The following is an 11,335-nucleotide window of genomic DNA, read 5'->3' on the forward strand; positions in this document are numbered from 1 at the left end:
CCCGAAGTAGACAGGAAGGTAGCTCCTTGGGCTACCATTGCCTTGACGACGTTCTGAGCGTACGACTGCATCGCAGCGAGGTCGCGACTTGTGCCGAAGTACGCGTTGCCTTCATTGAAGGCCTTCCACCCTGTTGTTGTCAAAACCCGAGGCTGCTCTCGGCCTTCGGGGTTGTTCACGTACAGCGAAAGAGTGAATGCATCTCCGCGGTTGTAGAATGCATCGAATCCGGTAGTGAGGGCGGTGGACTGGAACTGGTACGCGCGGCCTTGAACATCGTAGTTCTCGTAGCTAATCAACGTCGGGCCGGAGCTGGTCCACGGGCCTGTGAAGCTGCTCATATACATGTCGGTTGCCCAGCTCGGTCTGTTCTTGTACTGAAATGAGCTCATCTGCGGGTGCGAGAACGAGGCGAACACCACGTTCGTGTCGAAGAGATTCCGCCCAACGTTGGCATTCGTGACCCAGCCAGCTGCTTGAGAAACACCGGCGAAACCATTGCGTCCGTTGAGCAGATTGAGCTGCGATGTAGGGCCAACGCCACTCTGAATCAGCACCTTAGGCGTACCCAGTGCTCCGGCAGCCATAAGTACGGTGCCTCGAGACGAAAGAAGCACTTGGGTTCCGCCATTGTAGATCACTCCGGTCGCCTTGCCACCAGCAGCTCGTAGAAGGTAGTCAACTTTGGCGCCAGTGAGGAGCTTCACGTTGCTTCGAGAGCTCATCGCTCCCCAGAAAGCTGCGGCGGGGTGTCGCGCTTGCCGTTCTTGAACGTGAACGGCGCATGACCGAACGTCTTGCTCTTGCTGTTGCGAGCGGTAGCGTCGTTGATGGTACGCTCGGCGTAGCCTTGAGCCAACAGCGCCTTCGACACGATCGAGTACCCTCCTGGGTGTACCAGACACCGTTCGTCGAGGGTTTGTCGGTGTGGCCGTGGAGCTGCTCGTTCTCGTCCATCTTGGAGACCATTTGAGCCGCTGAGAATGGCCACTGCATCTGCGTGACGTAGGCATCCGGTGGGCGGAAGTAGAGTGCGGCGTTGATGGATGAACACCCACCCACGAGCTTGCCCAGCCACATGTAGGCGTCGCTGATCCAGTCCACCCGGTACTGCTCGTTAGCGGAATTGTAGATCGTGCTGTCGAACTCGCCGGGGATGTCGAACCTGGTGAGCCCCGAGCCTTGAGCGTAGCTGGGACCGTCGGTTCCGCCGGTTGCAGCCAAAGACTTCAGACCAGCTTCGAGGATCAACACGGAGACACTCGGGTCGCGGGACATGTACTCAGCCGCCACGAGGCCACCGGGTCCGCTGCCGACAACGATGCAATCGTAGGTTTGGGCCTCGACGATACTTGCTGCCAATGCCAGCAATGCCCCTGGCCAGAGATTGAGGCGCATGGTTCTGAAGCTTCGTCAGCGAAGGTTGACAGACAGGTACCAGTGAGCAGAGCTTGAACACGGAAGATTTGGGAATGGAGGCGAGGAAGACATGAGCTTAGCTAGCAGACAGAGACCAAGAATCCTGGAAGACGGTGGAAAGGCATTTGCCTGAAGCCGTTGCGGGTGAACCCATATGTACCCGCATAGATGAGGTCGAGCAGGCACGAACAGCAAAAACATGCTACAAGTCCAGATGAATTTCACTATGCCACTTCCCGGACCTAGACCCGAATCCGCAGCAGGTCGTTACGCAAATTTGGGAAGTAGATGCAGTGCAGCCAACTGTCAGCCTGCTGGTATGTGTATCCGATTCGACAGAACTTCGCCGCTTGAAGATGGCTATGAAGCCCCGACGCTGCTGGCGAGCTTTCAGCACTATACATCGTGGCTTGGGGTTGATGGATGCTGAGCTGAAGGAATCGCACGCGCATCGAGCGGGGGATTTACCGTTGCCGAGCACGTCGTGAAAGTGGACGAATCTCACGCCGCCTTGTTGGGTACGTTGGCATCCAACGTACCCAGCAAGGTGGCATGAGATTCGACTTGGAGGGATTAATTTTGCACTAGTGAAGTAACTTCATTGAAGTTGTTGGATCAAGGGATACTGTTAACCAACGAGAATACAGTACTACACGACTGGGAATGAAATAGCGAAAAACTAACCCATCGTGCCTGCCTGGTTTATAGAGCAAGAATTGCTACAACTTCAACTTGATAGTTTCGTCGACAGGATTTCAGCCCTCCCTGATCCAACGGAAGATGGCGGCTAACGAAAACCCGACACTGCTAACGCTGCTCGACAGCCGTGAGCCTCCTGTATTGCTGACCCAACTGCTACCACTGAATGGGCGACGCCATGTAACGCTGTGCCACCGCGCCGCCCAGTCCGAGCTTCGGGAGCAATTATTTGCGCGTGGAGTGTGGGTGCTACCCCCATCAGTTCGTCATCTAGCTGCTGTGAGCACCGTCACGCGGAATTTCATCAAGGACGTCATAGTGCGCGACGCGCAGAGTTTGAAGCTCATTTCCAGCTTTCCAGATATCAAGACTGTGACTGTCAGAAGTCGATACAAGCCGTACTTTGTTGAACGCGAACTAGAAGTGATCGAAATGTCTGTCGTGGACCTCGCGGAGCCATGGCCTTGCTCAATAACGAAGTTGGATCTGAGCGAAGCGAGGCTGAAAAAGGTGTCGAAACTGGGAGAGCTGACGCAATTGGAGACACTCCAGAACCGTCTAAGAAGCATTCGCCAGCTCGAACGTTTCCAGAACTGGCAGTAATCAACTCGCCATCTCGGGAGCAATTGAAGCACCTGAAAACAATTTCCATGTCGATCTGCAGCTTGAAGTGGACTACTCTCGATTTTGTCCGCAAAAACCCTGGTCTTAGCGAGATCATTGTCCACATTCGCCTAGATACCCGTGAGATGCCTATGCTTGATCTAGGACCGCTGGTGGATGCTCAGCTGGAGAATTTTCACAACCTTGAGATTGAGGCGAGCATGCCCTGTGTAACGATTGTAGACTTGGCCAGGGCATTTTAACTGCTTACAGTTCGTCGTTGAGGGTTTTGCGCTTGACCTACGTAAATCTGGAAACTGGATCTCACGCCGCCTTCGCTAGCCTGCGCTCGTTGTTGGGGACATTGGAGCAGCTAACGATCTCGTATTGCAGGTACGTGAATTTGTCCACAGCCACCGCTTGAAGTAGAGGTGTAATTAACGTAACCATGAAGCACCTGGCCATTCAAAAGTGTAAAAAACAACAACGTCGAGTTTGTGTGGGGTATGCCGAATCTCGAAGTGCTGCTCATTGATGAATACTCTTCCGCGATGGACTGGAGCCCGTTGCAAATTCTCGCACGATGGATCAAGGCGTACTGCTCAACAACAAGGATAATTACACTTCGCAGTGCGAAATCTTAGCGAAGCTCCCCAGTCTGGCAACACTGAAGGGCCCGCCCGTGATTGTTTGCACTAGCACCTGAGAACTCTCTACGTGGTCAGTAGGCGTGGACAGCGTCTTGACCTGACGAGTTGGACGAACTTGGAGTTTGCTAAATGGAACGGCTGGTCCTCAACAGACCTCCGCGCGTTCCCTAGGCTTCGACTTGGTGGTCAAGAGTCTTGTCTCAAGACGTCGAGTTCTCGTACATCGCGGCAATGACGCAACTTCGGATGTTGCGTATGTACGGCTCAAGTGATCTCTCTCTCACCACACATGGAGACCACAATTCCCTCGAAACGCTCACGCACCTGGAGGTGTTGGAACCAGTGGAGGCCCCGATTGGAGACATCAGCGTACTCCGATCAGCTATTCGCCTCCGTCGACTCGGTTTGATGGAGACGCTCGTCACCGACGTCTCCCCGCTGCTGTCGCTGACCGAATTGGAGTACGTCGACTTGCGTAGAACAAACGCAACCATCGCCAGCCTGTTCAAGTCACTGCCCCGCCCCAAAGTGCTTCGCCACAGCAACAAGCGCAGCTTCTGCCTATTCAATGAGCCACTTCAACTTGAAGTCGAGCGTCACGCCATGCCAATCAAATCGCACTTACCCGAGAGCAAACGCCACAATCATTTCCCCTCACTAGCATACTTTATCGTCGTCACCCTGCCTCCCGTACGTGTGACACGCCACTTTTTCGGGTTGCATCGTCGTCACTTTATCAGACTCGCGGCGTAAGCAGCGGCGGAAGAAGCGCCTCACTCCCCGCCTCGCCGCGCGCGCCGCAGGACGTCTCCATCCCCAGAGGCCCCTCGTCTTCTCCCCCTCGTCTCCTGCTCCCGACCACACCTCCCGCACGCTCTAACTCCCCGTACAAGCGCCGCAAATGTCCTCCAACCCGAGCGCCCGCCTGACCGGCATCTTCCAGGACGCCTCGGCCTCCGGCGGCGGCAACGACGCGCTGCGCTACACGGCGCCGCGTGAGCCCTCGCATAAGCAGCAGCAACAGCAACAGGCGGCAGCCCCCGCGGCGGCGGCTCCCGCCTCCTCCGTAGTGTACTCCACCATGGTCTCTCTGTATCAATACGACGCATCCGCGCGCAAGTACGTGCAGCTAGGAGGCGCCACAGCCGGCAGCAAGGCCGCCGTGGGCTGCGTCCTTGTGGGCGCCGAGACGTCCTACAACCTGCTCTTCTACAACGCCGCCAAGCAGCACTTGTGTGCTGTGCCCGTCAAGTTCGGGGTCTTTAAACCCACGCTGCAGGCTAAAAGTTACGTGAACTTCTACGACGAGCAGGGACTGAACTGGTCGGTCAAGTTCCCCAGCGACGCGCAGGTGGCCGAGTTCATGCGCCAGGTGTTCCTGGCCAAGATCCACGTGGAGATCTGGGGCAGCGACAAGACCGTGACCAAGACCAACCCGAGCGCGCTGATCCAGGACGACCTGGTGTTCGTCAAGCCCGAGACGCAGCAGGTGAGCAACGGCGACACCGTGGCGGTGGCGTTCAGCGCCTGGAGAGTCGTAGGCAACGCCAATTCGGCGCCGGCAGATGTCGTGACCAAGTACCCGCCGTTTGAGAAGGCGGGCGAGGGGGACTTGAGGAAGATTCGACTCGGAGACAGCAGCGAGCGCATCAAGGCGCTGGAGGAGGGCATCGTCGGCATGAGGAAGGGCGGCAAGCGCATTGTGCTGGCCCCGCCCGGGAAGACCAACGGACAGGATTGGTACCTGCTGGAGATTGAGCTGCTGAAGACCAAGACTGGACACGGCGCCACGCAGCGGAAGTCGGTGCCGGCTGTGAATACTGCAGCAGCAACAGAAGAAGCGCCCAAGGCTGCTACGGAGAGGAAGACGTCGCGACGGCGCTCGACCCCAAGCTCCATAAGCGCGAATTCTACTGCGGCAGTAGCTTCGCGGTCAAACAGCACGCGCAATCTCAATGATAGAAATGATGCCGCCAGGAACGGAGACCTCGTCCCGTACGAAGAAGATCCGAACAGCGCTGCGGCGAAGAACGAAATGGAGCTCAAAGAACTGCGCTTACTGCAGCGTGAACAGCAGCTGGAGCTGCAGGCACGTGCGCTTGAGCGCGAACGGATGAGTGTCACTGGAGGTGGTGGCGGCGGATTTGGATCTATGGGCTTTGGTTTGGGCGGAGGCTTCAACAGCAGCTTTCCCAGCTCGTCGACGCTGTTCAACAACAGTGCACTTAGTGGAGGACGGCCTGTTGATGCAATGCTATCGGAGCTAAACGCCAAAGTGGACTATTTGATTCGTATGGCACCGGGAAATTCCTCCAATTCTGCATCTGGAATTGGTGCTGGCCCCAGTGACGTTGCCGCGGTAATCCGCGGTGTGGAGAGGCTTGCTGGCGAGAACGACAGACTTTTGACACAGATTAACTCGCAGCACCAGCAGCAGTCGTCGTACGAGAAGCGTTGCGAGGAGCTTCTAGAGCAAAACCAGCGACTACAAGACGAGAAACGCACACTACAGGAGCGGTACCAGTCGGCCGCTAGCTCTCAGCTGAATGTTACGTCAGAGCTGAGTGCTCGCTAGTGCGCGCGACGCAGCCGTCACACAGACGAACCGTTTGCACGCAGAGTATCAGCAGCTACTGACAGCCTACTACCAGCTGCAACAACAACAAGGCGCCAGTAATGAGGCTGAAGAGCACAAGCAGGCGCTCAATTTTGAACGTGAAGCCCGTGCTCGCGCTGAAAAGCAGCTCACAAAGGAAACCCAGGCTCGCTCTCTGGCCGAACAGGAGCTAGCGCTTACGAAGAAGCAGCATGACGTGGCTCTGCAAGTCAAGTCGTCGGAGCTGTCTACAGCCTCAGCTCAGTTGGAGCAGCAGGTGCGCTCGCTTCAAACGCAGCTCCAGAAGGTCAATGACGATAGAGTGCGACTACAGACCCACGCGGAGGAGCAAGCGCAGCGACTAGCGGCTCTGAGTGAGAGCAAGGAGCGAGACGCGAAGCAGCAGCTGGAAAGGGCTGCACAGCAAGTTGCTCAATTGCAGCAGGATAACCAGGACTTGACTGGCAAGCTGGACGTGTCCTCAGCACGCGTTCACGAGCTAGAAGCAGAGCTTGAACTGAAGGCTGCGACCCCGGAGGCGAGTGCTGAGGCGGATAGTGCACTGGCAGCTGAAGAGAAGCGGCTTTTTGTGGAGCAGATCGAGTTGCTGCAGCAAAAGGTCAAGGATTTGGAGCAGGAGAAGTACGAGCAAGTGCAGGAGGCGCTAGCGTCGGGACGTCTATCATCATCCGGTCCTAGTCCGCGCGGACAGAAGTCGGGCTTTGAAGGTGAGTGCGAAAAATGTGCGGCAGTGAAGGACCGCGAGCAGGCAGCGGAGCGTGCACTGGCTGCCGCCGAGGCTATCAAGCGCGAAGCGCAAGACATGCTGGCAGTTGCAGCTCACACTGGAGGAGGCACAGACGAGCGCGAGAGGCTGGTGGGTCTTTTTAAGGAGTCCGTGAACGAGATGTTTTTCCGCTTCCAGGACTTGTTCGAAGAGGAGACCGCCGTGGACGGCAAGCAGGTGCTCACAGCCATTCGGAAAGTCCTCAAGTCCAGCACGAAGAGTATCATTCAGCAGCTGCAAGTGCCCCCACCGCAGCAGGACACGGAGACTGAGGCGGAGAGCGACGGAAACATGAGCGATGGCCCCCCTGCGCCTCCACCACAGGAGATCCCTGTCGTCCAAGCTGCTGCCTCGGTGGCGGCAGTTGCTGAGACTGTTGCTGCTGTTGAAGCAGCGGTTGTCCCCGCGGAGGACGAGCCACCTGCAGACAACGGCCATAGTGCCGAAGAGAAATCTACACCCGTCGTCGTTGCTGCCACTGCCGACGAGGAGAAGAAGCACAGCGCCGAGGCGAAGGTGGAAGTAGAGACAGTAGCCACTCCCAGTGCCACACCAGCAGACGCATCGATCGCCCCCGTTCTTCATGCACCCCAGTACCCGTCGAGCGACGAGAGCGACAGCGACGCGGATTTCCAAGGGTAACAACGTAGGCGCAACGCCGATGGCAAGACGGACGCACGGGGCAGCAGGACGATCGAAGGCTTGACACGCCACGTCGCGTCGCCACCCCCAAATACAACAACTCGCAACCTTCCAGCACGTGTCGCTCGTGTGTTTTGATGCAACTAAACCGCTAAAGAGAGAGAGAGAAATATGAACTTCCATTTCAACATACAGACAGCGCCGCCAGCACGCAGCGAGGTGCCGATTGAGCATTCATGTGATTGGACGTCAAAGTTCATTTTCGCCTAAAGAGCGACGATGCCCGGAAGCTCCGCCTCCAAGACCAAGACGCCCGTGCGAATGGGCAAAGTCTTCTCGCAGATGCTGACAGACTGCCCGCTCGACGTACGTGTGCAATAATTAATAATTATCTCGTGCCTTACGTTGGGTGCACCTATCTCCTAGACAAGAGTTCGTCTCTGACTTGCGTCATTGTCCTGACATTGTCGGCCAGATCCAAGTGTACGGCAAGTGCGTGGCCGACATCCACGGGGGCGTGAGTCGCCAGGCGTGCGAGAAGGAGTTCCAGAAGCTGCGTGCGTGCTTCAAGCGCGTGGCGCACAAGCGCCGCGCGTAGAGAGCGAGAGAGCGATCGCGCGAGACAAGTTGTCCTCCACCCCTGAGCAGCCAGCCCATTGCCAAATTTCAGCCGCGTTTTTCGTGAAACTTCACTTTTGTCGCCCAATCAGTCGCTCGTTTCGCGTCATTCAGGAATTTTGCTCGCGCGGGTCGCATCGTGGGGAGATGACGGAGGCGGCGGCGGCGTCCTGCGTCTTCCAGGGCGATTCAGAGCCCGCCGACTGGCGCGTCGGCTCTGCCGAAGTCTCTTCTACCAGCAGTGCAAGCGGCAGCGACGCAGACGCAGCAGAGCGGGAGGAATCCGACGACAGCGACGACAACTTCGGCGCCGACGCCTTGCCTCGAGACCGCGCCAGTCTGCAGCACGAGCTGGCGCGTCTGGACCACGTGCAGCGCCGCCTGCAGCTCGAGACGGACGCGGACTTCGTGCTGGGCTGCGTGCGGCTGCGAGACGCGCGCCGACAGCGCGTGGCCAGCGCCCACGCGGCTCTGGAGCGGCGGCAGGCGGCGGCGCGCCATGTGCTGCAGTACGCCGAGGCCACGGCGCGCGAGACGCACGCGAGACGTTGCACCGACCTACGCAGAGAGATGAACGCAGACATGAAGCGCGAGCTGCGCAGGCTGCAGACGGCCAAGGACGGCGTGAGCGTGACCAGTCGCCGCCGCCGAGCGGTGCGGGACGACACGCCGCCCGCCAAGAGCTCAGGCAACGGCATGCGGCGGCGACGCACCATGTACGCCAGCGACGGGGACGACGACGGACCCGAAGACGTGTTCCTGGCCTCGGCCTCGCCCCAGGAGCGGGCGCACAGGGTGGAGTTCCAGGAGAAGAAGCGGCTCAAGCGGCTCTTGGGCCGCGCGTCCGTGTTCAAGCCCGTCGTCAAGCAGGTGACAGCTCAGGAGATCGCGGAGGACCTGGAAGCCATTCGAACGGCTGTCCCGTGTGACGCGGAGACGACAGCGAGCAAGGCTGATAGGAAGCATAAGAACAAAAAGCAGCAGCATCAGCCGAAGAAGAAACAGCAGCAGAAGAAGGAGAAACCGACGCGACGGAGACCCAGGATCATCACTCCCAGGAGGATACCACACGCGTCAGCACTGGACGTACCTGCGTCTTCGATAGCGTCTTCACAGGTGATGGCGAATGCAGCAGCGAAGAGCCGACGGACCAGACTGCAATACAACCCACGCATGCTACAGGAGGGCCAGGAAGTCGAGGTGTTCAAGCGGCAGCGGACACAAGCGGCGGCTGGCGATGAAGATGAAGGCAAAGATGAAAACCGGGACGAGTGCGTCATGTCCGGCATTATTACTGCCGCGACGGCAACGCAGGTGTACGTGCTCACTGTCACCGGTCGCTTCGAGTCCTTCAACGTCCGTGACTGCGTTGTGGGCTCGCTCTATGTGCGGGCACTAGAAGGCAACGACAGCCCGGCAAATAGCGTCAGACCCGGATAAACAAGCGAATAAAGGCTAGCTACCCCCCTCACCTGTGGCGGCGACAACAGCAGCAAATCGGCCACACAGCATCATACTACGTGATACGTCTATTGGCGGAGGGTGCACTTCACTTGCTTGACCTCTCTGTAATGGTCTGTCTTGCTGTTGGGCTTTGGCTCTACTCAGGGCGGCGGATGACCTCTTGGCCACCCATGTACGGCCTCAGCACCTCGGGGATAACGATGGAGCCGTCCTCCTGCTGGTACGTCTCCCACAGACTGATAAGCAGGCGCGGGACAGCGCAGGCAGTGCCGTTGAGCGTATGCACGAAAGAAGTTCCAGCTTCCTCGTCCTTCGGGTCCTTGTGGCGGATGTTGAGGCGGCGAGCTTGGTAATCTGTGCACATGGACATGCTCGAGACCTCGCCGTACTCCTCGCGACCAGGCATCCATGCCAGCAGGTCAAACTTGCGGTAGGCCGGCGCTCCGAGGTCGCCAGTGGCCATGTCCACGAGCTCGTAGTGCAGTCCCAGCTCGGCATACATGCTCGTCTGGATCTCTACCATCTCGTCAAAGAACTGCTGCGCCTGGGTCTCGTTGGCGCAGAAGGCGAACATCTCGACCTTGCTGAACTGGTGAATACGATAGATACCGCGGGTCAGGCGGCCGCCGTGGCCGATCTCAGTACGGAAGCAGTGGCTAAAGCCGGCGTACTTGAGCGGCAGGGTGGGTGTGGGCAGGATCTCGTTGCTCTTCATCGCAGCCAAGGTAATCTCCGACGTAGCAGTCAGGCACAGGTCCGAGTTGGCGATGGAGTAGATCTGCGTGGCTTCGCCGCGCGGCTGGAAGCCGCAGCCCTCCACGAGCTTGTAGTGCGCCACATCGGGCGGGAACATGACCTTGAAGCCGCGCGCGCGCAGCTTGCTCAGCGTCCAATGCACCAGCGCGATCTCCATCATGGCGCCTTCGTTGCACAGGTAGGTGAACTTGGAGCCGGCGACTCTGGCGGCCGACTGCGTGTCCAGCAGCTCCAGGTCCGTGGCCAGGTCGTAGTGGTCCTTGGGCTTGAAGTCGAACACGGGCTTCTCTCCATGGGTCAACACCACGCGGGAGTCCTCCTCGGCGCCCACCGGCACGTCCGGGTGCGTGTCATTGGGGATCTTGAGAGCTTCGAGCTCCAGCTGCGTGGACACCTGCGTCAGCTCGCCCTCGACGTCGGCGATCTCGCGCTTGAGCTCCTGGCCGCGGAGCCGCAGCGCCTCGAAGGCCTCCTGGGCCTCCGTGCCCTGCTGCTTCCGAGCTGCGGCCGCCTGGCCGAGCTGCTTGGCGTGCGTGTTGCGCTCGGCGCGTAGGAGGTTGGCGCGGTGGCGCAGCTTGGACTGGCGCTGGTATAGATCAGCCACCAGCTGTGGGTCGCCCTCGCTGAAGCGCTTCTTGCCGTTGGCCACCGCGGCGTCCACGTTGTCCACGAGCTTCTTGTAGTCCAGGCGCGCCTTGACGTGGCCGTGCAGGTTCGACGACAGCTCGGCGTCGTCCGCGGCCAGCGCAGCGGTGGTGGCGATGGACGACGAGAAGAACGACGAGGGGGCCACGCGTCTCGCTGCCTGCGAGCAGCGGGAGCGGGAAGCGCGCGCGAGCGCCGCTACGGCGGCGCGGGTCGGCAGCATCTTGTGCTGGTATTTGACAGGTGAGCCGCGAGCGGCTCCAAATCGTTTGGTACGTTAAAGTTTTCTCGACCAATCAGATCACTGGAAATGTGCGATTTTATCTCCTCAGGAGATAAATTCATGTCAGGAGATTCTCCTGACATGACATTGCATACTACGGCGCAGTGCTTGCTGATCAATTCCACGCAGATACTCACGCTAATGACGGCACTGCGAGAAAGCCAACCTCAAAA

The 11,335-nt window shown here is 58.7% G+C and overlaps 7 protein-coding genes across 7 annotated transcripts; 4 read left to right on the forward strand and 3 right to left on the reverse strand.

Moving 5' to 3' along the window:
* On the reverse strand, nt 1–587 carry IUM83_17141 (Carbohydrate-binding protein; the record flags this gene model as incomplete). Its single annotated transcript, XM_067942072.1, has 1 exon — nt 1–587. A coding segment is annotated over one exon (587 nt), but the record flags the coding sequence as incomplete, so codon positions are not given.
* A 134-nt stretch (nt 588–721) lies between these two features.
* Nucleotides 722–1,398, reverse strand: IUM83_17142 (putative carbohydrate-binding protein; the record flags this gene model as incomplete). The annotated part of the gene is made up of 2 exons (XM_067942073.1): nt 722–888; nt 1,059–1,398. The coding sequence occupies 2 exons, from the start codon at nt 1,396–1,398 to the stop codon at nt 722–724; spliced, it is 507 nt and encodes a 168-aa protein (XP_067790916.1).
* A 2,874-nt stretch (nt 1,399–4,272) lies between these two features.
* On the forward strand, nt 4,273–5,946 carry IUM83_17143 (FK506-binding protein 15; the record flags this gene model as incomplete). Its single annotated transcript, XM_067942074.1, has 1 exon — nt 4,273–5,946. One exon carries the CDS (start codon nt 4,273–4,275, stop codon nt 5,944–5,946), a length of 1,674 nt encoding a protein of 557 aa, XP_067790915.1.
* Nucleotides 5,947–5,980: 34 nt separating this feature from the next.
* On the forward strand, nt 5,981–7,396 carry IUM83_17144 (40S ribosomal protein S25; the record flags this gene model as incomplete). The annotated part of the gene is made up of 1 exon (XM_067942075.1): nt 5,981–7,396. The coding sequence occupies one exon, from the start codon at nt 5,981–5,983 to the stop codon at nt 7,394–7,396; it is 1,416 nt and encodes a 471-aa protein (XP_067790918.1).
* A 279-nt stretch (nt 7,397–7,675) lies between these two features.
* IUM83_17145 (NADH dehydrogenase [ubiquinone] 1 alpha subcomplex assembly factor 8) lies at nt 7,676–7,994 on the forward strand (the record flags this gene model as incomplete). The annotated part of the gene is made up of 2 exons (XM_067942076.1): nt 7,676–7,762; nt 7,872–7,994. 2 exons carry the CDS (start codon nt 7,676–7,678, stop codon nt 7,992–7,994), a joined length of 210 nt encoding a protein of 69 aa, XP_067790917.1.
* A 167-nt stretch (nt 7,995–8,161) lies between these two features.
* Nucleotides 8,162–9,454, forward strand: IUM83_17146 (Peptidyl-prolyl cis-trans isomerase; the record flags this gene model as incomplete). Its single annotated transcript, XM_067942077.1, has 1 exon — nt 8,162–9,454. The coding sequence occupies one exon, from the start codon at nt 8,162–8,164 to the stop codon at nt 9,452–9,454; it is 1,293 nt and encodes a 430-aa protein (XP_067790958.1).
* Nucleotides 9,455–9,614: 160 nt separating this feature from the next.
* IUM83_17147 (serine-tRNA ligase) lies at nt 9,615–11,102 on the reverse strand (the record flags this gene model as incomplete). The annotated part of the gene is made up of 1 exon (XM_067942078.1): nt 9,615–11,102. One exon carries the CDS (start codon nt 11,100–11,102, stop codon nt 9,615–9,617), a length of 1,488 nt encoding a protein of 495 aa, XP_067790957.1.
* Between the last annotated feature and the right edge of the window lie 233 nt (nt 11,103–11,335).

Source organism: Phytophthora cinnamomi (assembly GCF_018691715.1).
Source record: "Phytophthora cinnamomi strain GKB4 chromosome Unknown Contig43, whole genome shotgun sequence".
Lineage (NCBI taxonomy): Eukaryota > Oomycota > Peronosporomycetes > Peronosporales > Peronosporaceae > Phytophthora > Phytophthora cinnamomi.